This window comes from Condylura cristata, unplaced genomic scaffold (genome assembly GCF_000260355.1).
Source record: "Condylura cristata isolate star-nosed mole 26May11 unplaced genomic scaffold, ConCri1.0 scaffold00010, whole genome shotgun sequence".
NCBI classification, from domain to species: Eukaryota; Metazoa; Chordata; class Mammalia; order Eulipotyphla; family Talpidae; genus Condylura; species Condylura cristata.
In genome coordinates, this window is record NW_004567111.1 from 37,523,965 (window position 1) to 37,551,835 (window position 27,871).

Here is a 27,871-nt window from a genome sequence, read left to right on the forward strand (position 1 = left end):
CTTTTTTTTTTTTTAACCGGTCTAGAAACAGCATGTTTCAGCATTCTCATGGTTACTCAGTCCGATCCCAGTGCACAATTGTGTTAATTCACTTACTCCATTTACTGCTCGGACCCAGTCCTCCAAAAGCTGTTCCTATCTTCTTGTCAGGGTTGGGCAGACTTTGTCTCTTGAACTCCATTTTTCGGTTTTGACACTTTTCTTCAGTTATGTTAGCCTAGTCTTTAAATGTATTGCTGATATTCGAACTGTTCCAACCCTGTTTTACTCACTCGGACGCGACACACCTCAGTAACCACCCCCACTCAGTAAGTTGCCGAACCAGAAAGTTTGGTCCCACCCGCACGCCGTACTGACGGTAGCCGTGCGCAGGCGCAGTCCCGGCACCCAGCGGCGTGTACCTTTCCCCAGGTTTCCTGCACCCTGGCTGGTTAACCCGGGTTATTCGCGGTCCGATTTCCGCCGCAACTACCCGGGTGCTCACACCGGTACCCTGCACTCCGCAGCTCGTCAGTTCCCGGCACCGCTGGTCTGGGCTGCACATATCTACCGGCTACCGACCCATGGCTGAGCGCGGAGAACTCGACTTGACCGGCGCAAAACAGAACACCGGAGTGTGGCTGGTCAAGGTAGTGTTCGCGTGGGCTCACGCTCCTCCTGTAGAAGTAATTTAAGTGTCTTGAGACCATCCCACTCGGTGCGCTTTTTAAAGTTCTTTATCTTCCTCTCGTTAGAGCTCCATGTACCTTAAGAAGCATTATTTTTGCCAATTTGCAGACAGTGGAAATTAGGGGTGCAAAAGTGTCTTTGAGCTAGTTAAGGACTCAAACCCTACCTAGAATGGATCTCCTTTGCCTACAACTTGGTGTTTGTAGGGGTATGGCTTAGTGCCTCCCGATTTGAACGGTGCATTTACCCCACTCAAAAAGAATTCCTGTATCTTCTTTTGATGAAACTGATTTTAGGCATGAACTATATAAGGAAGTCGAGTGTCAGCTTTAGGTACAGTTTACTTGGCCGGAAAGTAGAACTGATTCCTCTTTACTCTTAAGTTGCAGTCTTAGGTTGATGGCTCTTAATAGCTCGCTGGAGCGCTGAGAGGCCATTGAACTGGAGTGTTCTCTTAGAAACTCACCCTCAATAAATAATTTTTAGAAGGAACTTATGCTAACCACTATACAACCATCTGTCCTATGATTTTTAATAAAGACGGCAATGATTAATCCTTAGTGTAGTATGTATTCTACTTTTCATATTAAGAAGTGTTATCTCTTTGGGGAGTTTCATAGGCTGTATGTCTATTCAGGTGTAATTTTCATACAACTTCAAGTAAAATGTTGGGCCTCTACTTTGCTAAATCTAAGAGGTTTGTCCTGTCCAGCGCTCAAAAAATAGGTTCTTCAGCTCTCCTGCCTGCCTGTGACTATGCAGGTGTGTCTTTTCACAAACCTTTTCCCATTGTGAGGGCAGCACCACCAGCTTTCCTTCCCACCTATGACTATGCAGGTGCCTCTCGTTTTTCTTTCTCCTTTTCCTAATAAACCTGTCCTTTTAAAATGTGTTAAAAAGAGAGAGAGAGAGAGAGAGAGAGAGATAAGAAAATAGCTTCCTTTGACATGATCTGGCATGTCTAAAAGTTGCAATATATTCTTAAAAGCACTTCTCATGGTCTAAAGTGAGTCTCTGTTCCAGTGTTCAATGTTGCTTCCAAACTACCCCTCCCCCCCCAAACACACAGTCACAATCCATGAGAATATAGGTCATTGCGTTTCATGCCCAGAATTGTGTTTGGCATATGGTCAAACAGATTGTGATAATTGTGTCGTTGTCATTCTTCAACCTAGTTTTGTGGCCCTCTTGACTTATCATAGCTGTATTACTATGACTTAAAAAGGATGGAATATGAGAAGAAGGGACGGCACAAGGGGTTATTAGGGATGGGGGAGGAATAAAAAAGATAGAAGACACTCTTCTAAGTGTGTCTCAGTTGTGATGTGCACCTTCTAAAAATGCACTGGCCTATTCATTAGGTCTGGGTGGAGCCTGAGATCATACATTGTGTAACATACTCTCACATGACCACTAAGTAGCATGAACAGCCTAGGTGATGTTGACAGTGCTGGTCCTCTGATAGCAAGAGTTAAATACTGCTGTTTTGACCAACCCAATATCTAAGATTTTACTTCTCAATTCCTAAGAGGAGATGTGTTTGCCCTAGTACTTCTGGACCATACCTAAAGGGGCCAGATCATGAAATAGTAAAAATCATCACCACTATCACTAGCTTTTCATAAGTGTTTACCCTGACCCTGGCATTGTGCTCTGCATATTATACACTTGGAAATGAGGGAAGAACACAGAGGTTTTGAGAAGTCAAGTGACTTTCTCAAGATCACACAAATAGTAGGTATCAGAGTCAGACTGAGAACACACATTAAAAAAAAAAAAAAAAAGAAGGGAATTTAAAATTTTCTCTCCTGCTGTGTGCTGAAAGGTCCTTAGAGTCTTAAAGGAGAAGATCTTCCTTGCAGACTGAAAGAAGTTCCTTGAAAGAAAATTGCAAACTTGAGATGTGTTTATGCTGGGACCACAGGAAATACTCAGTAAACATTGTCTGCCTTACAGGATTTGGATGGGTACATAGAGTTTATAACATAGTTTATGCCATGGTTGGTGGAACAGAAATGCAAGACTGAAAATTCATTTTAACACAATGTGTCCTGGAAAATAAAGGAGAGTATTATGCAGAGTACATGGTCTATGTGAGAATCAATTGGGACCATATTCTTACATTGTTATATTGTGAGATGGGGTGCTATAATTTTAGCCCACAGGAAATAAGGAACCTTTGGAGCCTTTCTGGGTAGATGATTCAGAAAAAAATTAAGCTTGAGGGGAAGATAACCAGAATCAAAATTAGAAAATTATCACAGGATCATAGGTATATGATAATGAAGTCAGAGGATTTAGGGAAACTTTTTCAGTAAAAGTTGTCAGGATTTAGTGACTAGATGAGACTGTGAAAGAATATTATGAATCTAAAATGAAGAAGTTTAAAAGTTTTTGTTGTTCTTTCATACATGGCCACTTGAATACATATCTCTTTAAAAAGAACTCCACCGGTGCCAATGATTTATTCTTATTTTATAAAGGTAGTTCTGCTGTTTTATTTCTTTGCAGTATCATTATTTTCTCAAGGCATGCACTATTTCTTTTTCTAATTTTATGTACTAAAATATCAGACTTGCAAATACATTTTTCCATCCCGTGAAAAGACTCTTGTCATTTCTTGTCCTCTGACACTTCATTGAGAATTGCTTGCAAATACTTTGCTCTCAAATCCATCCTTGTTTACCCCTATTTTGACATTTTTTATCTCTGCTGTAGGTAAAGGAATCTCACTAGGCTATGCTTTGATTTGCACACCTGTCACATAGCTTGAATTTGTTTCATTCACACTGAAGCTAGCCTCAGCGTGATTTTTATACCCATATCTCGAGCATAATTGGATTTTCATCTCTTCTAGAAATAAATTATTTGAGTGCATCAAACTGTAATGATTATTTTCATCTTTCTCTGTGATATAAATATAACATATTGCTTAGAAACCCTGTCTTGTTTCTTTTCTAATCAAAATTTGTGAATAGAAGTACATACCAATTTCAAGTCTTAACTTTTACATTAATATTTCTCTTTATAAATATTACTTTGAGTTCTGATCTGTGAGGATCATTTGTTGCCAAATCTGTGTCTTTTAGAGTATCTCAAAGTTCAGGAATCTTCTTTTCCATATATTTTATAATCTTCTATTTCCATATTTTTCTGCCAGTCAATAGGTATAGAGCAGGATAAATACAGTTTTATATATATGTGTATATAAATATATAGTCACAGGGAAGGTGACATTTAAGAGGAGCCTAGTTAGGAAATTTTTCCAGCAGGGCTTGGAAGAGTGTATTCAGGGAAAAAATGAATATAATAGTAGGCTGTGTACCAAAATATCCAGGCCTGCACTGTTCCCAATGAAGTGTCATTTCTGGAGTTTTGGATATCTTAAATCTATAAGAGAACGATATAGAGAGAATTCCTCAAACATTTTGATAATTATAAGAAATAGACATGGTTGGATTTAACACTCTAGTTAGGTGTCACCTGCCAGAGCATATAAACAACACAGTTCTCATCAAGGAGCAGCCTCTTGAGTTTGCAATACTCTGTTCCTGTTGCTCGTTCTTTGTCACTATAGGTTGCCAGCTGGTCACACCCCATACCAGTCATTTAACAAGTCATGATGTCTAGCATAATTCTACTGTTTGACTTCTAGCCTAGGTCGTAGACTTCTGGACAGTTAGCTTCTTTAGTTTGGATTGGCTGAAGGATAAGGTACGTTATGGGGAAAAGGAGGAGGCAAAGCTGGCAAAGTTATAAGAGTACTATGAGTTTTTTGTGAACCATGAATATTCCTATGGGGACATTAATTATAAGAATTGCAGCTCTTTTTTGGGGAATAGACAAGTTGAGTAGTTCTAACTCACAACTTCCTAGCCAGCAAAAAATTTGAATCCCAACCAGCCTTACAACTATTTTGACTGATGTTTGTTGGAAGTGATGATCAGGGCAGGAGGGATGCACATCATTCCTTTGTGAATCTTTTGTCCTTTATTCAACAACTAAGATACCACCAAATTTAACCTTTACTTTTGCAGTTGAGCATTTTGTCATTGTTGGCTGAAGAAAAAACTATTTGTCAGAGAAAAATGAAACTGAAATGGGTGATACCCCAAGCACATGGTTGGAGAAAAAGGAATTCAGATTTCTTATATACCAGGCATTTTACAAGCTAGGGCTGTAATTATATTTTTCAGATGATAAAATTGAGGCTAAGGGAGGTAACCTTGCTCAAGTATAGGATAGTACTCAAATTTAGGAATGTTTACCGCATTGCTTATGCTGGGAATAAGAAATGTCTTTCACGTCTTGGATCTGTCATAATGAGTTCTCTGTGCTGGGGATCTAGAGGTGAAGTGGGGGCTTCATTTTTTTTTTAAGATTTATTTATTTATGCTTACAGAACTGGGGTACAGGCCAGAAGTGCAGGGGTGGTGAGAGGATTCACCAGAGACAGAGTGTGGAGCAGAACAGGCAGATTGACAAAGTACACTGCTGAGGGGAGCAGCAGGCGGGTCAGGAGAGGTCTGCCACACCATGTGGGTCAGCTCCCTGGCTGTGGATCGGATTCTCTGAGAGCTTCATAACGCAGTGCTTTAACCTGTTGTGCCACCAGGGAAAGGCCTATGCCACCAGGGAGAGCCCTATCCTCTTCATTTTTTTGGGTCATGTCAGCTCTGTAAGTTGACCTTCAAGAAAACATAGGACTAGAAACTCTGTCATAGGTTGGGCTGCCAGGAAGCTGCTTCTGATGGAGATTAGCAAGCAGGGATATACTGTAGAGTATGCTTGGAATCATTATCTAGATAAAGAAAAGAAGTTTAGCAGGATTGGTGGAGGATGTGATACAGGTACAGTGAAAGACAAGGACAATTGCACAGGGAGCTTTTCAGAACTGTTTGAATTAGAGTGAGGGAAAACCCTGTGTCAACCAGTCATTGGGTGTGTTTTGCACTGGGAAGAGTATGTGATCTTGGCTAAAGGGTTTCTCTTCTTAGGAGGCAATTCCAAAGAAGGCGAAGTATGTGTTCATACTGCTAGCAGTTGGGGGAGTAAGGCCTTGAGTCCTAAATGAGTAAATGGGTATCACATCACAGTATCCACTACACTGCCCTTAATTTGCTTATATTCTGGGAGAAACAGGGCTGTGGAGGCTAGTAGTTGGGGAAATAGACAATTGATAAAGCAAATGGCAAAGATGCTTAGAAGAATAATGTCTGTTTATAATACCTTAGCGCCTTGACTTCAAAGGCAGCATTGACTTTATTACTCTGAGCTTGAGGGAATAGGTGGGTGGGTTGATTCATCCAACAAGCTTTCAGTAGTTGCCAGTCATTGTGCTGAATGTGCAAAAATAGACATGGTCCATGCTCTCCAAATTGGGGTACTAGTTTAGTGTAGGAAACAGATTTCAATCAAATGCTAATTCCTTATGAAAACAATTACAAATACATAAGGATGCTGAAGCAAGTCTTAGTCTAGGGAGTCAAGGTATGTTTCCATGAGGGAATAATGCTTAAATGAGTCATTTTTGGTCTTGGAAAATCTGAGGAAACATCTCTTATTGAACCTATTATCTTGTCTTCATCGGATATTCTTTAATGAATGTGGAGACAGTAGAAAAAGTAGAAAACAGATATCTCACAAGTGACATGTTCACAGGAGTGTTTGGGGGAAATTTACTCAGTGTAGATTTTAGGTGCACTCATCACTCAATTGAAAAGTGATTATTTGAAGAAGTTATATGTTAATTATCTCGACTGCAGCAATCATTTTGTTGTATATATCAAATGCTCATGTGGTTCGCCTTAAGTATATGCAACTTTTATTTTAAAAAAGAATGTTTTAATTGAAAAAAAAAAGCTGTTAAAAGTGTTTGAAGCCTTAGAACCACACATACCATAATTTTATTCTTATTCCCTTCTCCTCCCTTTCTGTCACACTGAATTATAATGGACTGAAGCTTATAGGAGTCTGTTTTCCATAAACTCTTACTATAGAGTTTATGTGACTAAAATATTATTCTCACTATATTCTCTTTTTCATTGTAAGAGTATAGTACATTGGCAACCTTCTGAGTTGAATAAGCTGGTGGGCTTACCAGGAAACCTACAATTTTATTATAAGGCTGATAATACAGGTGCAGTGTGAATTTCAAACTTATTTTTATCAGTTAATTTCTGGAATACAGCTAATAGTTGTAATCTGCTTGGAAAACTGACTCATAGTAAGCTCTGTGATTTCTGTTAGGTAAATCAAGTCTTTGAACAAAGTGGTGTTATCTGATTTGTATTTTAAGATGATCACTCTTGCTTCTGTATTGAGAATAAACTGGACTCATGGCAAGAGTGGAAGCAAGCAAATCAATTAAGAGCCTGTTACCATAATTGTAAAAAGAGTCATAGCTTGGACCAGGATGTTAACTCTGGAGTTGATGAGAAGGGGTTGGATTCTAGATATAACTTGAAAGTTTTGCTAACAGGACATGTCAATTGGTTGGCTGTGGAATGTGAGAAAAAAAGGAGCTCTTCAAATTAACTCCAAGTTTTTAGCCTTAGTGCTTGGAAGATTGGAATTGATTTTCATGGAGATAAAGAAATTTGCAGGAGTACCAGGTTTATGAAGAAGAAGTAAGAATTCTAGTTTGGAGATTTTACATTTGAAATGTCTGCTGAATATTGAGATGGAATGTTTGAGGTTAGACAGACCTCCCTTGGTAAATGATGGGGATTGGTTTCTGAATTCTACCTCTCCTAAAGCAGATATCAAAATCCGTAAATATTCAAGTTCCTTACAGTTGGACCTCTCTATCTATGGACTAACCAAATGATATCTTCAGTGAGTGAGTCCATGAATACAGAGACTACAAAGTTGGAGGGCCAACTATATTTATTTTAAAAATTCCAATTATATATAGACCCACAGAGTTCAAACGTGTTGAAAAGGGGTCAGCTGTAGAAATTGAGTCTGTGGGGATATTCCAGACCTGCTATAAATTGGGAGTTCTTATTAGACTGATCGTATTTAAAACTATGAGACTAGATGATATTTCATTAGCCCAAGTATGGCCATAGAAACAAGGACCCTCTGAAGTTAAAAACCCAGGAAAATGAGAATCTAGATGTAAAAACCAAAAGGAGTCTGGATCAATAGGAGGAAAATTAAGAGAGAATGTGATGAGCAAGCAAGAAAGAGTGTGAAGAAGGAAACAGTTCTCAAATACAATTGATACGAATGTAAGATGAGTATGAATTGTTGAATTGGCAATATGGGGGCCCTTTGGTAAATGGTCGTCAAGTCAGCAGAGTGTTGGGGAGGAAAGCCTGCCCAGAATAAACAGAGTGGCAGAGGAGGAACTGTAGTCAGTCAGCACATCATCCCTGTCAAGGAATCTTGCTGTAAGGAGGCAGAGAAACAGTAGATGAAAGAATAATATGTATAATTTGAGAAATCAGTTAATTTCCGTTTTGTGGTTTCCTTGTTTGTAAAATTGAAAAAATCATAGTACTGTGTGACAATTCAGTGGTCACTATATTTAAGACATTTAGAAGAGTGCTTGTTATTTAATGTATTACTTATCTTTTTTTTAAGGATTTATTTATTTATGCATACATAACTGAGGTACAGGCCAGAGGTGTGGGAGGTGAGAGGATTCACCAGGAACAGAGTGGGGAGCAGAACATTCAGGCAGATTTGCTGAAATACAGTGCTGAGGGGAGCAGCGAGTGGGTCAGGAAAGGTCTTCTGTGCCATGTGGGTCAGCTCCCTGGCCAGGGATCGAACTCGTGCTGTAAGTGGCTGCACGTAGCTTCATAGTGCTATGCCTTAAGCCATTGCACCCCCATGGAGGGCCCTGTTTGTCTTTTTCTGTATGACATATTACCACAGACCTGGTAACTTAAAATAACACACCTACTTTTTCAGTTTCTGTGGCTCAGGACTCCTGGTGTGGCTTAGTTGGACCTCTGCTTTAGAGCCTCACACAGGCTGCAGCTGAGTGCCAGCCAGGCCTGCATGTTCAGCTAGGTCTTAAATCAGGAAATACTGTTTTCAAACTCCTGTTGTTGGCAGACTTTCTCCATAGTTGTCCTGGGAGCCCAAGTTGTAGCTGTTGACTGGAGCCTTCCATTGGTGTCTTACCAAATGAACCTCTTCCATTTTAGCAGCTTACTTCATCAAAGTGTACAGACCAAGAAAACAAGATAAAAAGTAAGAGAAAAGTCACAATCTTATGTAACCCAGTCATAGAAGCAACATCCCATACCTTTGCCATATGTGTCACAATAATGCCTCACAAAAGCAAGTCACAGGTTCTGCATTTATGCAAGGAGAGGACACTCTACCAGGATGTGAGTATCGGGAGGTGGGGATGACTGGGAGCATGTTAGTCTCCCCGCTACAGTAAATTAACGCTCTCAGTGTTAGCTGTTATCATCATTTTGACCTGAAAAGAGGGAATTGAACAAAAAATGTCTTTGATTAAACAAAAGGTAAAGAAATTCTGTGCTTCGGTGGTAGAGTTGGCTATGGTTCATCTATTGTTGTAAGAGGGAAATGAGGTAGAAGACCCCAGCTGTGTCTAAGCCGTAGTTTTAGTGACTTTTTTTTTTTTTTTGATTGTCTTTTCCTCAATGGAAGGGGTTAGGTTATTCATGAAGAGGAAGGGGAAAGGCAGAGGTGTTTGGGTTTGAGGAATGAAGAGAATTGATTCGTCTATAGTGGGAGAATGATTTAATTAGTTGTCAGGCATCTTAAAGGACTTACTTGATGTTATTAGCCATCCTATGCAAGTAGTATACCTCTATAATGATTGTGAAGTTTACTTTCACTGTCTTAAATGACTAATTGAGGACTAGAAATTACACAATCAGATGAAAACTAAATTTATTATTTAATTAATTAGTAGAGATTGTTTTTTATTGGGATTAGTGTTTTGCTGGGCCAGTAGCATGGAGCTGTATGGGAGAAGAAAATGATTATGATAATGAACTGTGAAATGTAGGTCCATTAAAGAGAGACGTTGAGAACATAGCAGGTGGGAAGCAGTGAAAATATGTTAATTAGAGGCAGTGACATAAAGGGATGGAATAATGACTGGACACCAAGTACTGAGGACAGAGCCAGAAAACTAGTGGTCAGAATGGTTGCTGGAAATAAAGATTACAGAAGGGATAGTGTTAATCATAATGAGGTCTTAAAGTATCTGAATATAGGACTCATTTAAACCAGTGTTATTATAAATGATGAAGACATCTTTCTCTGCGAACTTTGCAGAGAAAGAGTGAAATTATCAGTAGAACGGTTTTCCTTTTGCATTAGAGTAATTGACATGAAGGTTTCCCGGGGATTAAAAATCAAAAACAAAGCAAGAGAAAGTTTTAAGCTGTTAGGTAATTATATAGTCTGAGTGATGAAAGACAATCACATCTTTATGGGGGATTTTAGGAAAGAAGAACACTCTTCAGGAACTGATTCAATTTTCTTGTTACACAAAGGGGACGGTTGTCAGAGGAGTGAGTCAGCATGAAGGAGAGAAGAGATAAAGAGATGGTAGAAGAATAACAGTTAATCCATTTATCAAGTCACTTGAAGGCAAAATCTGGAGTTTATATTTATTTGGATTAACAAATCCTATGTATGTTTAAGTGGGTTTTCTCATCTATAGAAGGGAATTATAGATAGGTACTTACCATAAGGAGTTTGCTTATTCCTCCAAGCTGATATGATAAGCACAGTGCAGTGTAGTTGAAACTTTGTTAAGGTGTGGAATCTTCAGAACCCTCTTATCTCTCAACATGCTCTTCAGTGCCTTGGCACAGAGAGTACCACACCATTCTGGAGTCAAGTCTTTTGTAGGATACAGCAGATTCTTGTTGTTCCTGGTTATTTTGTTATAACATAAGAAAGAAAAAAAAAAACAAATTGCATCTGATATTGAAGGAAATAATCTTATTCAGGGACCCTTGCTTTCGTTAAACTTATTTTTACTTAAAGTCAGTTTCTGAGGACCTGTCGACATTAAGTGAGGCCTTGCTTGTAGTAACTGTTATTTCAGACTTCTGAGCCTCAGTTTTCTTATTTATAGAATGAGGAGAATGATCATGATTTTATGGGGTATTTGGGGGGTTTTAAATGAGATAATAGATGTAAAACACCTTGTATGGTATTTGACTCCCTTTTTCCTTCCTCTCCTCCAAATTGCTAGTGCATTTTCTGACACATGCTAGTTGTGCAATAAATTTTGGGTAGAGAATGCATATATAATTGAAAAAATACTAATTAGGTCTTTTTTTTTATTCAAGGCATAGCAGCTTGTTTGAATAATCATCAGTTGCTCCATTTTGCAAATTAAATCTTGCTGGATAGAGTATTTTTTCCTTAACATATTTGATAGCTGTCTTTGACTCAGTTATACATTCATGTTCATGATATATTTCCAGGATTATGGTGGGAAATTTGACAGCTGATACTCATTGACACTTGCTTTGTATAAGGTATCACATTTCCTGCTTTATAACAGTATTTCACTCCTATAGCACAACCTTAAATGTGCATAATGATTCTCCAGTCCAAACTATTTATTAGGAGAAGAATGTGTGAGAATTAATACCTTCCCTTTTATATGTATCTAGTTATTGATACAATATAGTATATTGATTAAGAACAGACTCTGGGGGCCAGACTACCTGATTTTGAACACTGACTTCATAATTTGCTTAACTATATAATTTTGACTAAATTATATAATCCATGTATGTTAGAGAATCAAAGTGTTTTAAATGGGGGCAATTAAAGTTACCTAATTAATAGGTTTGAAAATTAAATGTTGATCTTTGTTAAATGCTTACAACTGTGTTAAGAAAGCAATCATTATTATATCTTAGGTATTTGATAATTTTTGTCAGTTACAATCTTATACATAAGAAAGCTGGATTTTAAAAAATCTTGAATTCAGTGGTTTATTCAGTCACAGTGTTTAGACTTCGTGTCAGTATTTTTTTCCTAAGAAACTTTTGTCATCTCTGAACTTTTATTGGACTTGTTTGGGAACATTACTCTTTATTACTGTCAGGTTATTTGACTAGTGTAAGTTTTGTGTCAACAACTACATTGATGCTAAGCTCTCTGAGAGCTAAAATCCTTTCATACATGGTGTAGTCTCCCTGATAGTACAAAACATGTGAGTGCTTGATTCTTAATGATCATTTATTATAGGCAGAAAGTAAAGTAGAAGTAGTGTGTCTCTTTTATGTTTAGAAAGATTTGTTGGCTGCCAAAATAGAATTTTATTAATATCTTGCTTTGTTTTAGGTTCCTAAATATTTGTCACAGCAGTGGACTAAAGCCCCTGGAAGAGGTGAAGTTGGGAAACTGCGGATTGCCAAGTATGTTATTTACATATTTTTGACATTTTTGGAAGCTGTGTTTCAAATTTTTTACAAGTGTTTTTAAGTATAATTATAGTTTGGTTTTTGTTGTTGTTTTTCTAGATAGAGAATTTGCCTGGAAAATGGAAAGTAATGAGCATTTCTAATCTTGGTTAGGTGCTTTTTAAGGAGTAGTTGGTGCATGTGTGCGTGCCTATATACACTCACTGGCGGTGTAAATATAAATTCAAATTTGTTGGTGAAACCTATCAACAGGAAAGTAGCTGAGTGTGTAGTCTGCATCGCACCATCTTCTCCACATCTTGCCTGGAGCATCATTGGATGTAACAAGTGTTTCAGTAGAAGGATTTTGCTACTTATGTTGCTGATATTATAGAGACTGGGAAGTGGGGAGAGAACCTCTAGTAAACAGTGTAACAGTGCACTTTCTTGGTTGAGTAAAGACCTTTTTAGAAAGGGAAACTTCTAAAGTTTAAGTGGTCTCAGTCAGAGACTTTGTGTTCCATTCTTCCTGCCCATCCATTCATTTTTGATTTTTTAAATTAAATTAACATTGGTTTACAACACCACATGTGATTCTCTACTCATTCTTAATTCAAATCTAATCAGATTTCTATGCCTATTATTCCCTTGAAACAGCTTTTATCATTAGTATCCTCTGCTTTATCAGTTAGCTTTGCTTCATAGCAGACCACCCCAAAATTTAGTGACTGAGGACAAAAACCATTTTATTTGTTTATAATTTTATAGTTCTTGTTGGAACTGATTTGCTGGTTTTCCTGGCCAGAATGGCCTTACTTATGTGTCTAGGGGTTGGCTTATTAACAAACTGAAGCAAATGGCCATGTGTGGTTCATCTCCAGTATGCTCATGTAAGTGAAGGTAAAAAGGGTTCCAAAGCCTAGTGCACAGGCACTTTGCAAATGTGCTTGTCTCATGTTTGCTAAAGTCCTGCTGGCTAGTGTTAACTCACATTGTCAAGCCCAGATTTAAGTGTGTGGCTATCAACTCCACCTCTTGGTAGGAGTGACTGCAAAGGATTTGTAGTCCTCTTTTGCAACACACCATATCCACATTCCTAAATCTAAGAGTCAGTTAGCCCTCTTCTTAACTAGCCTTCAACAGAATGTGACATAATTGATTATTTCTATCCTTAAACACATTTTCCCCACTACAAGTGGGATACCAGTCTCTTGATTCTCCATTCCCAGAGCTGATTGTTTCTTCTCACTCTGTGTTCCTAGCTTCTTTTCATCTTCTCAGTATCTATTTGTTCTGTGACCCTTGGGCTTCTTTTCTTATTTTTCTTTTGGTTTACTTCCTAGGTGGTCTCACAGTATAACCTTGTTGGTATTTAAGCCTAGCCTCTCCCCTGTTCCCCAGACTCATTTGACTGTCTTCTTGATACTTCTCTTAGATGTCTGAGAAGCATCTCAAACATAATAGTCACTATTCCTCTGTGCTTTCTCTCCTCTGGATATCTCCATGATTTGCTCTACACACTTTACAAATATTTTCACATTGTCAGGTCAGGGAGGTATTTTCTGACCACCCTATATAAAATAATACTCTGAATTCTCTATCTCCTTCTTTTCCCCCTATAGCACTTACCACCATTTTTTCCATGCAGTCAGTAAATACTTGTTCAACTTCTACTGTGCCATCTGGGATACTGTGTATGTGTTTGTTGTGTATTGTTCATCTCTCCTGCTGGAGTATATGCTGCGCGGGGTCAGGATCTTTGTCCTATTGGCTGTATCTCCAGGCTCTAAACAGTGTCTGGCACAGAAGACTCCCAATACCTTTTTATTGAATCAATAAATGAAAAACTGCTAAGCAAATTTAAAAGCAATAACCATTTTGGTCTTTTATTTTTTTGGGCTGTAGTTCCAAAGGTGTAATAGAAAAAACATAATGAGAAAATTTTTAAGTCTTAAATTTTTCCTGTTTGCTCCTCCTAAGTATAGAGTCTAGATATCTTTTTGCCTAAAATACCAACTCTAACTTTAAAAAAAAATTTACTTTCGGCCCTCCCTGGTGGCACAGCGGGTTAAAGCAGAGCACTGAGAAGCTAAAGCCACTTCCTCATGAGTTCAATTCCCGCCTGCCCCGGAGGTGACCATATGGCATGGCAGACCTCTCCTGACCCGCCCGCTGCTCCCCTCAGCAGTGTACTCATCGATCTGCCTGTTCTGCTCCCCACTCTGTCTCTGGTGGAGCCTCTCGCCGCCCCTGAGCCTCTGGCCTGTACCCCAGTTCTGTATGTACAAATAAATAAATCTTTTTTAAAAAAATTACTTTCATGCTAAATAAAAATAGAAAGTTATTCTGTTTCACTCATTCCGAATCCTTAGACTTGATGAGGGGTCACCTTATCTAGCAAATATTAACATGATACATAATCATTCTTGTCCTGTAGAAGATCTAGAGTCTTTTAAGGATAAGAACATATTTATAGTAACCAGCATCCTAAGATTGCTATCAACATACTTTAAAAACAGCTTATTTCCTAGTGGGTCTCCTGATTCTATATTGTCTTGTGTATCTTGTCTATATTACTAGTTAGACATCATTCCTCTTGCTGAATTGCTATATTAACTATTAAACAAGTGCAGGATGAGTGAGGAATGGCTTATCAGTTCATGCCACTAGGTTATTAGGATCTTAGATGATTATAAACTAAAAACGAGTCATCAGTTATTGTGGCTGTAAACAAAAGGCTCTACTATTAGATGCTTGAAGTGGAATGAAAATTCCACTCTCCTATTTAGCTTATGTTCAGTTCTTAGCACCACGATTAAGAGACATGGAGAAATACGTTCACTCAGTGATGTGAGACTAAGATAATGAGAAAACTTAACGAGCCAGTGTCCTCGAAGGTACTGTGGCAATTAAGAGCTGATTGATGAGGTGAAATTGTCTTAAAGTGTTTTTAATACTAGAAGATGTATGATCAATCAACTATTGTTATTAGAGGCAGATTAACCAGTTTATGGACTATCCATGTGATTAAATAAGCATACATGGGTGAAAAAAACAGCTAAGGTTTTAGGAAGGCAGTTGGCATTGTGGTTATAAGTATGGATTAAGGATTTTACCAGCACTGGATTTTACCCTGTCATTGTCTCTTCTAGCTATATGACTTTGGGTAAGGTATTTACTCTCTTTGCTTCTTCATTTATTAAAGAAAAAAGGTGATATTAATACCTTATAGTCTCACTGAATATGAAATACTTGGTAATAAATGTTCATCTATCATCACACACAGCACAGTCCCGATAGTAGGTGCTGTGTTATGTCTGATGTCATGTGGGTACAGCCCCCCACCCCATCATGTTACTTGGGGGTATACAGCAGCAGTCGGTTGTGTTGCCGCTGGGAAAATGTAAGTGTGTGGCTGATTGTTCCAGCAGAAACAGGGCTGTGCAGTGCAGGAATTAGGAAAGGAAGAAACTGCAGTTCTTCCTGAATTTGATTCTGTTTTAATGCCTGAGTAGAGGATCCAGTTATGAATAAGATGAGAATAAGAGCCTATCTTAATAACTGTAATATTTGGACCACTTTTGTCAAGCAATCTATGTGCTATGCCTAACCCTTGGATTTAGATTATTTTATACCATTGGGTTTGTGGAATGTACTGATTTTAGTTTATAGTTTGCTTTTGGTTGTTAAATTTTCATTTGTTAAAATGAACCTTTTTCCACCACCCTACCTTAATAAACTGGCTTTTGAAATATTTCATATATGATGTATGTTACTGCAGGCTGTAGCAATATGACTTCTTTCAGAAACGTTATGTTTCTGACTTTATTTTTTTTTTAAAGATTTGTTTATTTATTCGTACAGAATGGGGGTACAGGCCAGAGATGTGGAGGGTGAGAGGATTCACCAGGGACAGAGTGGGGAGCAGAACAGGCAGATCGATGAAGCACACTGCTGAGGGGAGCAGCGGGCGGGTCAGGAGAGGTCTGCCACGCCATGTGGTCACCTCTGGGGCAGGCGGGGATCGAACTCATGCGGAAATGGCTTAAGCTTCTTTGTGCAGTGCTTTAGCCCGCTGCGCCACCAGGGAGGGCCTCTGACTTTATTTTTAAACACATTTAACATTACAAGTCATGGGAGCCCATTTATAATAAGAAATGTGGAAACAAGTAAGCTGATGCAAACTTTTTGTAGGGCAACCTGATAATGTGTATATGTAGATATCTACAAAGGTATACACACAACACATTGTGGTTCAGAACAAAGAGCAACAGCTTTGATATTTTTCTCTGCCAACTTGCTAACAGAGCGGGCATTATGTCCAGTTCCTGGTGCTGCCACCCTTGTACAAAACACAGAGAAACTCATCCAGCAGAGGGACACTGGGGTAATTAATGCCAAGACTATGAAAATGAATAATGATGAAAATTCCATGCTTTTGACCCAACAGTTCCATCAATTTCTAAGAACACTATGAAAGTAAAAAGTTAGAGATACAAAGACTGATCTATCAGGATATTCATTTCAGGAGTATGTTATAGAGAAAAATTAGTAAGAATTAAAAAGGGATTCATTAAACTGGGCAGATTTTTAAAATTATTTGATATTTTTATTTTAAAATAATCTCATGGTACAGAAAATTTGAAAGAACAGTATAAAACACTTTTTTTTTTTAACAAGGACATTCTCCTACATAATCAAAATGTACTCCTCCAAATCAGTAAGTTGGAATCAAATAGCACCCTGTCTAGTCCTTAGACTTTACTCAGGGTTTGCCACTTGTCTCAGTAATGTTTTACTGAGGATCCAGTCCATGGTCTTGCATGGAATTCACTTGTCAAGTCTTTCAGTTTCTTTAAATCTGAGTATTTGAAAGCCTTTTCTTGACTTGTATACTGTATACATGTCAACAGTCCTGATGTTTCCAAGATAGTTATAACATTTAGTTATTCTCATATTTCTTCATTAGATTCATTACTCATCTTTGGCAAGAATATCAAAAAATAAAGCTGGGTTCATGTTGTTTCCTTACAAGGTTCACATGTTTTAGTTCACCATTTCTGGTGAGGTAGTTTTGATTAGGAATTGTCTTTTAAACTTCTTCACTGTAAATGTACTATTATCTCATTTTTCGTAATTATTAAGTGTTCTGTGAGGTGTACTTTGAGTCTGTATAAATAGTCTATTCCTCATCAGAATTTCGCTTTTATTAACTTATTATTTGTGGTTTGTGAGCTCATAGATTCCAGTTTTATTCAGTGTGTCCTAAGTTGTTACTATCATCATATATTCTGATATTCAAATTAGCCAAAATTTAGCTAGTGTGAGCTCTTTCTAGCTGACTGCTGCTGCACAAGCCTATCAGTAGCTTAACTTCCATCTCCTTTTTATTTGTTTTTGTCATTCTTTGAGCACTTACTTTTTGACATGGGAAAGGGTTTTAAACTTCTCTTGCACATTTCTGTGTGAGCCATGGAGTCAGGCATTTCTCCACGGAGAAATGCTGTTGCTTTCTAGAGACTAGTACTTAGATTCTGAGGTCTAAATAGCCAGTGTTATTATTGCTCCTAGGTCCTCTCCAATGGCTGAGCTAAGTAGTATATGTATATACACACTTCTACATCTGTTTATTTCTATGTCTACATATGTTACAAACATGACTTCGTACCCGATCTAATTTTATTCCCACTAACAAGCATGCGTTTCAGTCTTTTCCTTTGCATATTTGTATTTCCTATCTGCAAGTGAGAAACATCCTTAATATACTCAGTCATTTGTCCAGACCTCTTGTTACTTGTTCCACAACACTTCCTCACCCCCACGTGGACTTTTGCACCCTTTGGTGCTGCTCCCTTTGTTGTCTTCCACGAAGAAGCTCTCCTTATCTCTTTCAGGTTTCCATGTTTTCATTTTAGGCTGTTATATAGAATATATGTTGATTCTACATTTGTTAAAAACATGTTATTGAAATATAGAGAAAATAGTCTGGAAGGGCATTATACTAAGATGTTAAGTGGAATTATGGTTATTTAAAAACCTTTGGCTTTGACTGTGTGAAAAATGTTCTCATAGGAGCATATATTGTTTTTATAGTGGAGAAAAAATATTTAAAATAAAAAATTGTTAACTTTAATAATTTTTGATCCATAAGATTTTAGGAAGTAAAGGAATCATCTTCAGCTAGATAATATAGATAGTAAAATTTGCTGAAGTACTTTTTCATCTAGATTTAAATAACCATGCATATTCTGCTAGATGCTAAAAGTATTCAGAAATAATAATAAAAATCATGATTTTGGTAAAATAGTACATTCTAAGATAGTGCTAATTGACAGAAATGTAACATTTAAAGTAATCATATGCAACTCATGTGGCTTGTTTTTCCTTGAGGAAAACTGAGAGTAAATACGATAATCTTTGTAAATGTGTCACTTTATATACTATGAGCTACTATTTTATTTTTTAATTCTTAGCTTACATTTGAAAAAACATGAAATCTAAATAATTAAATTTTCTTTCTTTTTTAGGAATCAAGGAAGGACTGAGGTAAGATTATTTCTATGAAAAAATGATTAAAAATGAGAGTATTTACTATGTACTCATAATAATAAAGAGAAAATGCTATTTACTTTCTGGAAAACTTCATATCATACACATAACGGTATAAGTAAAACTCTTTTGTGAATGAATAGATTCCTTTATCGTTTTTCATTCTCAGCATATTTGGTCCTAAATATCCCCTTTCAGTATGATGAAACTTAGCATTCCTTCAGCAGTAATTTAGTATTATTTCATTGTGGCAAAGGCATTTGATTTGGAGTCTTGTGGGGTTAAAATGAGCCATGAAGTTATGTCTTGGACATAATTTGCAATACCTATTACATAGAGATATTTAACAAATACTTTATAATCTTAATGCATGTTTGGAAAATTAGTATTTTATAAGTTCCTTTGATGTTATAGTTGATGTTGGGAGGTCTGGTATTAGTAAAATTATTTTGAAAGAATACCTGCTATGTCTTTTTATTCTAAACCTCATTATTGTTATCTTTATAAATATTTAGTTGTATTTGTTAGAATATTAAATTAGCACCATGTACTCGTACTGTAGTTATTAAGACCTTAAAAAAAAACTATCCTTTTTTTTTTTAGTTTTTTGAGTACATAGCTCATTTCACCTCTCCAAATACAATTATTTTCTTAATACATATAAAATATTCACTAATTCAGAGGTTGTATTTCATTGCCAACTTCAAGTTATACTACAAAGCAAAAATATTCAAAACAATGTGGGTACTGAAACAGAAATAGACACACAGAGCTATGGAATAGAATTGAGAGCCCACATTTAAGTAGATTGTCAATCTGTGACAAAGATGCTAACATTGAAGAAAGGAAAGTCTCTTCCATAAATGATGTTGAGAAAACTGGACAGCCCATGCAAAAGAATGAAAGTAAACCACTATCTCATACCATACACAAAAGTTAATTCAAAGTGGATTAAAGACTTGGATATTAAATCTGGAACCATAAAATACATCAACAGAAACACAGATAAAGCACTCAATAGCATAGGCTTCAGTGATGTCTTTGTGGATTTGTGTCCATCAGCAAGAGAAACAAAAATGAATATAAACATTTAGGACTATATGAAACTAAAAAGCTCCAGTACAGTGAAAGAAACTATCACTGAAACAAAAAGACATTCTGCTGGAAGGGAGAAATTATTTATATACCATACATCTGGCCAAGGGGCTGATACCCAGTATCTATCATTCAGCCCAACAAAAAGAAAACAAAATAACCCAATCAAAAAAGTGGGCAGAAAAGCTAAATAGTCATTTCTAAGACATACAGATGCCCAGTAGGTACATGAAAAAATTCTCCAATTGCTAATCACCAGGGAAATACAAATCAAATCACTACAATGTACTGATACCTTGTACCTGTAAGCATGACCCATGTCAAAAATACCAAAAAGAAGTATTAGTGAGGGTTTTGAGAAAAAGAAACTCTTGTATACTATTGGTGGGAATGTGGACTGATGGAAAACAACACAGAGAGTTCTCAGATACATCTACCATATGTCCCAGCCATTTCACTCCTAGGTATTTATGTGAAGAGTACAGAAACATTAATTTGAAGAGATGTATATATTTCCTATGTTCATTGCAGCACAACTTAATAATAGCTAAACTATTAAAACAACCTAAGTGCCCAAATACAAAGGAGAGGATTAGGAAGATGTAATGTATTTACACAGTGAAATACTTATCAACTATTAAAAAGAAAAATTCTTGCTATAAATAGAATTTTAGGGGAATATGCTAAGTGAAATAAGTCAAAAGGAAAAAGACAAATATTTATGGTATCACTTATATGTGGAATATAAACAAAGCAGGGTGAAATAAAGTCTGACCTACAACAAGCACTAGAAATCTGATTATAGAATTGAGAATACCAGAGAGAGAGGGTGGAGAGCAAAGTGGGAAGAGGCACAGTGGCTTCCTTAATGGTGGATGTGATATGATAAGTGAAAGGTGTGATCCTGTCTATACCTTTCAGTCATATAAAGCATTGCAAACCAATGTTGCCTCAATAAGAAAAATAGAAAGAATTCCAGACAGTGGGGGAAAAAATGTTACTATGAGTATAAAAAAAATTCTCTCATTCAGCAAATACTGTTCCTTCTGTGTGCCAGGCACTTTGCTAGGCTCTATGTATTTAAAATTATAAGTGTATATAACAAGACATGATCCCTTACCTCAAAGAACTTAGATAAAAATAATTGTATTCCTTTTGGAAAGATTTTCTTCAACCATAGACTGGAGTAACATTTGAAAGCTGGCTATATCTATAATGGTAGAATAGTCCCAGTATTCTGACAAATGGGAATAGATTCTCTTTTTATGAGTAAGTATGAAGGACTTATTGGTAAAATTTTTTAAAAGTATTTAATAAAATGGCCCTCCCTGGTGGCGCAGTGGGTTAAAGCACAGCACTAAAAAGCTTAAGCCACTTCTGCATGAGTTCGATCCCCACCTGCCCCGGAGGTGGCCACATGGCGCGGCAGACCTCTCCTGACCGGCCCGCTGCTCCCCTCAGCAGTGTACTTCGTTGATCTTCCTGTTCTGCTCCCCACTCTGTCTCTGGTGAAGCCTCTCACCCTCCGCATCTCTGGCCTGTTTCCCAGTTCTGTATGAATAAATAAATAAATCTTTAAAAAAAAAGTATTTAATAAAATGATGAAAATGTTCACATTTTTTAAAAATGTGTTTTATATCAAAATTTCTGTACAGATACATTGACTATAATAATGTATTTAATAAGCTCTGCTTAATATGTCTGTCAGGTGTCATTTACTTTGAATGAGGATCTAGCAAATATTCATGATATTGGTGGAAAACCAGCTTCAGTCAGTGCTCCTAGAGAACATCCATTTGTCTTGCAAAGCGTTGGAGGACAGACATTGACAGTATTTACCGAGAGCTCATCAGGTAAGTGGGAATAGAATTATTTAAAGTAATTCCTTTTCATGTTATATAGATTTTCTTTCACAACATATACTCAAAGGTCATTACCAAGGCTTTTCTACCTATTGTTCTATCTACCCCCATTATTCATGTTATTCACATCATCACTTATCTGCTATAAGTATTTTCCTGTGATTGATACAATTTGGCTGTTACTCTAAGGGTTTAATTTCCATTTGGGACGTGAAGAAATAGAACAAAGCAGATGGAAGAGTGTTGTGCATCAAGCTGTCTTTTAAGATGTTGAAGAAACAGTACTGTGAGTTTTGCCAAGATAAGGTCATCCCTGCCTGTTTTGGTAAATTGATATTCAGCAACTCTTAAGTTGTATTTCATAAAATATTACTAATATTAGGGAATATTTTAATCTGAAATTTTGCTCTTGTTTATTTTCTATAATAAGAAGGCCTCTTTAATACATGGAAAGTAAGTTCTTTTAATTGGTATTTACTTCCAAGAAATGGTATAGTTTTTGAATTATGTTTATGATGAGATATATTAACAATTCAGTAAATCAGAAGTGGTTCAATTTTTTAATTAATACAAAGGGAACTTTTTTGTGGCATATGCATGAATGTATATTTGTATTTATTGTTGCTTGGTTTTTATCCTGCACTGATTTAGACTATTATTGTTAAAGCAGCAGGCCACTTCATTTGAGCGGAGCTAGTTTCTCTTATCTAATACAAAAAGCTTGTTTGATTTTGTTGTAGTATCTTCATGGGCGTTATAAAGAAAGATCTAAGGAATTAGAGTATGCTAAAAATGGCATTATTCTAAGGAACGGATATGCTTAGATCATTTTTTTTGTGGATCATTTTTTTGGGCCACCAGTAGCATAAACTGGTCTAAGAAACTTAGTCTTTTTCTTTCTTCAGACTTGGATGTAGAACTAACAAAATGGTAAATAATGGATTTTCTATCATATGCTTTGTAGTAAAATATTTGCTTTATTGCATTATTTTGATACCATAAGTTATGGTGTAGTATTATGAGAAGTAGAAAATGTGAAACACATGTTTTTCCTGCTGGAGAAGATTCAGTCATTCAGTGGATAGCTTCTGTGTCTCTAGTGTGCGGGGCATGGCATATGCCTACCAGGGAATGTGACATATGTCTCCTGATTTTATGATGGGAATGAAAAAGACTTCGAACCTGGAAGGTTTTCTTGGTTGTTCTGGAGTGAAGGAGGCACTAAGATGTTAACAAAAGGGGAGAATCTTGAAAAACAGTTTGAGAATAGGGGAAACTTGAACTTTTTTTTAGGAGAAAACAATACCCTGTTCAGATTTTATTTTTATCCAGTTCCTTTCAAGTCATGATTTATACTGGTACTTATGCAAAAGATAGTATTTTAAGTATAGCTAGGTTCGCTACCCTCAAAATTAATTTATAAAATGAATCTTATAAATCATTTAGTTAGTATTGGCTCTTTTTGACCATTTTGTGTTCACATTTTTAGTTAGAGAGTACTCAAGTGAACATGGTATTATAAGGATTATGTTGGCAAGAATATGCAAAAGGATCAAGATTGTCATCCTTCTGGAGTTTGGACAATATGTTCTTGCTTTGTAGAACTACAGTTATACAAATACCAGGTCTAAGTTGTTACTAGTATGGTGTACACTACAGAGGGAATTTTAAATTTTTTTTTTAAAGATTTATTTATTTGTGCATACAGAACTGGGGTACAGGCCAGAGGCTCAGGGGTGGCGAGAGGCTCTACCAGAGACAGAGTGGGGAACAGAAAAGGCAGATCTATGAAGTACACTGCTGAGGGGAGCAGCAGGCGGGCCAGGAGAGGTCTGCCACGCCATGTGGTCATCTCCGTGGCAGGCGGGAATTGAACTCATGTGGAAGTGGCTTTAGCTTCCCAGCGCTGTGCTTTAACCAGCTGCGCCACCAGGGAGGGCCGGAATTTTTATTTTTTTAATCTTATTAATCATTTCTGTTTCATGTCATTGTTCCTTCTCTTTGTAGCTGTGTTTGGTTATGAAATGGGCTTGATAATTACTTACATTTATATAGAAATAGAGATATATTTAAAGTACCCACAACTGCACTCAGTACAGAGTATAGACTCGTTAACTATTAATTGTTTTTACTGTTCTTAATACTAGATACTATTTTTTTAATTTAGGTTTCAAATATATTTTAGGTATGTGCATGGATTTTTAACTTAGCCTGAGTGTGTATCATTTGATAAAATTTAAACAATAGAGATTTTTATGTTCTGTGTTTTTTAATTTACTTGATGCCTAAGGAAAAATATCTATAGTATTAACAGTTTACTTCTGGGGAATTTTATGTCATTTGCTTTGTCCTCTTATTTAAAAGACATCATTCTACAGCTGGGTTCCCGTATCTCTAGGAAGATATATATATATATATATATACAGACAACAGGGGCCCTGTAACTGCCCTCGAAAATTTAAAATGCTAGATGTATATGTGCAGCTGGATGTTTTCCTCTAGACTAGGATCAAGATTTCTTTGGCCTCTCAGAGGAGTCTGTGATCTCAAAAAAGCTTCATAGTAACCACGTTAGTGTTACCTCTGCCAGGAACCTACACAGTACAAGTAACAGTTATATTACAGGGAGTATTTGCTTAGTTTGCATTTAGGTGTACATAAGGCAGATGTTATCTTGAATACTTTTTATTTATTTCCTCAAATGTAGTACTGTATCTACTTATTTTTTTAAAAAAATTGCTTTTCTAGGCTTTTCATTTCACTTTATTTCTTTATATATTTCATATCATTATTTTTATACAATTTGCTTTTCTCCTTTCAGGTGTAATCCTCATAAAATTCCCACCACCAAGTCATCCTTGAGCCATTACCATAATCTCTTGTGCTCTTCCTACTCTTATTTTAATCCCCCTCTCTCCCACTCTCTTGCTAAATGTCTCTGATATATACTTGCCTGCTAGCTTTGTCTTCTTTTTCCCCAGATCTCCTGGCCAGTTCCCCTGTATTCCTCCTTAAGTGAGACCATTCAATATTTTTCTTTTTCCCTTCTGACTTAGTTCACTGAGCATAACCCCCTCTGGCTCCATCCACATTGCTACAAATGGCATGAGTTTATCTTTTTTGATTGCTGAGTAGTATTCCATTGTGTATATATACCACATTTTCTTGATCCAGTCATCTGTTTTGGGACATTTAGGTTGTTTCTGAATCTTCACTATTGTAAATAATGCTGCAATAAACAGGAGTGCAGGTTTCGTTTCAAATTAATGTTCTTGTGTCCTTTGGGTCAGTTCCTAGGAGTGGAGTTGCTAGATCCATTTTTTAGTCTGAGGAACCTCCACTTAACTTTCCATAGTGATTGAGCCAGTTTGCATTCCCACCAGCCTTATGGGAGAGTTCCTTTTTCTCCACTCCCTCGCTAACATTTGTTGTTGCTAGTTGTTTTAATATGTGTCATTCTCATTGATGTCAGGTGGTACCTCATTGTGGTTTGACTTGCACTTCCCTGATTATAACTGATGTTGAACATTTTTTATACATCTGTTGGCCATTTGCAGTTCCTCTTTGGAGAAAAGTCCTTTTAGTTCTTCTGCCCATCTTTTGACTGGATTGTTTGCTTTGTTTTTGTTGGGTTGTGTGAGCTCTTTGTAGATTTTTGGACTCAATCCCTTATCAGTTGTGTGAAGTGCAAATATTTTCTCCCAATCAGTAGGTTTTCTCATTGTTTTGGTTGTTGTCTCTTTTGCTATTCTGAACCTTTTTAGTTTGATGTAGCCCCAATTGTTTATCTTTTCCTTTACTGTCTTTGTTTCAGGGATGAGTCTTTAAAGATGTTTCTGAGATGTATGTCCTGAGAGTTTTTAGGTTCTTCATTTCTTCTTAATGCACAGGACAAAATACAACATAGAATGTAATGAGAAAAATTTAAACCTCACTTGAGTTTAATGCATTGAGTTTAAATAATTTTATTCCTTCTGTTAACAGTTTTGCTGACTTTTGAGAGTCTGCTTTTGAAGCATTTTTTTTCTGTTTCTCCATCATTTCTGTCACCCATCATTTCTATCTAAAATTCATTAGGCCATTAGATGGCCTTGGTTATACCAAAGAAAAAAGCTTATTTGTGTACTTGATATACTGAGGCAAAAAAAGTTCAAATTGGTGCAGTGGGAGTGGAAAGAAGGGATCCTATTTTGGAAGTAGAGGTAATTTTGGTAGCCTTGGTGATGAATTGGCTGTGGGAAAATTTGAAGAGTGAACAGCTTAGAATGGTTTCTAAGCCTTTTGCTTGGGCATCTGTGTGACTGGTTTGACCACTATGGAGATGGAAAATATTGAAAAAATTGTGTGGGTTTCAATAGGAATAACAAGTAAGTTTTTATATCCTACCCTTTTGAGGCATTTCATTGATTTAACAGATTGATATGTATGCCTCCCTTTTGTAGACCCTTTTATTTAGGTTTTGGGTTCTTTAGTGAGCTAAATGTCAGTCTTTGTGGTGCTTTTATTTTCCTAAAAGGAAATATCAGCCAACAATAAACAAACATTTTATAGCAATCTAGAAGGTGGTAGGTTCTCTGGAAAAACAAAAAGGAAAGAAAAAAACAAAAAGTGCACACAGTGAAGAGTATTCAGTTGAGGCTGGGTCTCCCGACTTTAAGTGGTGTGTCAGCATGGACTTACTAGAGAAGATTGGATATGAACAGTCTTGAGGGAGGCAAAGAGTTAGCCATATGGACTCCATTAACCAACAAGGCATTTTCAAGGCAAAGGAAATATTGGGAGCATGTCTGACATGTTCTTGGACGAGCAAGGAGCAAGAATAGTAGTAGGCAATTAGGTTGGAGAGGAAAGGGATTATTGTGAGATACCATGAAGGGATTTGTACACCATTCTAAGGATTCTAGATTTTACTCTTAGTAAAATGAGAACCACTACTGGGTTTTTAGTAGAACAGTGACAAGGTCTAATGTGCATATTAAAAGTTCCCTCTGCTGGAAGGCTGAGATGAGACCATGAGATCCAGGGTGGAAGCTGAAGGTTATTGCAGTAGTCCAGGGGAGCAGTGATAGAGACCTGCACCATGGTGGTAGCACTGACAGAATTCAAGATTCTTATCGGGTCTCTAATTCCTTATCTCTAGTTGTTTAAACAGATTATCATTGGATTTCATATCACCTGAAACTCGAAACAGTTACACAAGTGAAATTCTTTTATCCATTCCTTTGTTTCTCTAGGCCATAGTAATTCTTAGTCTCTCTGATTCTCTCACTCAGTTAAGTGGATATATCCTTTGGTCATTTCTTTAAGAGAAATACACTGTTTGATACCAGTTAATATCAAGCAGTCCTCTGGAGACTTCAGCCCTCCTCTGCTCCCCGTCCCAGCAGCTGGACACCCATCTTTTGCATTGCACTGCCCCTGCTTTTCCCCTGCTGTGGATTTTTCTCTTTACTTATCATTCGTTTTCTGCTCTAGCCTTTGTTGATTCTCCTTTCATATGTCTTAGCTGTATTACTCAGTCTGTCCCTTAATTAACGCTCAGGGCAGAGATTCCTGCTTTTACCACCATATTGCCTCCTGCAGGGTAGAACAAGCTTTTTAAAGCAAATGTGTAGAAATACTTTATTTTCTCCTAAGAATTACTGGTACTTTTTGGAATAACTTTTAAGTGTGTTAACTTACTAGTGATGCATAGTAATGGTTTGCTTCCTTCAAAGTTAACAGTTTTTCTTAAAAAACTTAAAGTTGAAGATGGAATATTAAATTTCTTTATTCTCCATTTTACTTCTTGCTCATTAAATTTTGGCTCACGTGATTGTTTTACTTTCTCTTTGCTAATCAGATTAGTTCAGCAGTGTGCTGTGACACTTGATTAACCACTGTACACATTATGAGATATTTTCCCTGAATAACTTAGCAACAGAGATAATTGCAAGTATGTGAGAAACTATTTGACAGTACCCTGATTTATTTGCTTTCAAGCCTGAACTCGGTAACACATGCATCTTAGAATGTATTAGTTTGTACTTGAATATACATGTATATTTATAGGAACGCGCTTTGAAGTTGCTGAATTTACCAGTTATTTTGAAAACTGAAATGATGCTATAGAATTGAGTCTGCCTCATATGTTACTGCTCTCAAGTGTAGTAAATGAAGTATAAATAAAGTGTTTTCATTTTTTAGCAGTGGATTGCATGCCTGTTCCAGTGTTTGTTGTTAGTATTAAGAGTCCAGTACATTATTTGTTTATATTGGATTTGAAACACTGTTAAATTATTCCTTTAAGTAGTATATATTTATTATTCTTATATATTGCTGAGTAAC

General features: G+C 36.7%; 1 protein-coding gene across 1 annotated transcript in view; it reads left to right on the forward strand.

The window, feature by feature from the left end:
• The first annotated feature begins 386 nt into the window (after positions 1-386).
• Positions 387-27,871, forward strand: part of GTF2F2 (general transcription factor IIF, polypeptide 2, 30kDa) — a 126,889-nt gene continuing 99,404 nt past the window's right edge. Inside the window, exons 1-4 of the mRNA XM_004680138.2 lie at positions 387-629; positions 11,980-12,053; positions 18,566-18,584; positions 21,391-21,535. Of these exons, the coding sequence (XP_004680195.1) occupies positions 564-629; positions 11,980-12,053; positions 18,566-18,584; positions 21,391-21,535 (304 nt within the window). The 5' untranslated portion in view covers positions 387-563. The remainder of the gene's footprint in view (positions 630-11,979; positions 12,054-18,565; positions 18,585-21,390; positions 21,536-27,871) is intronic.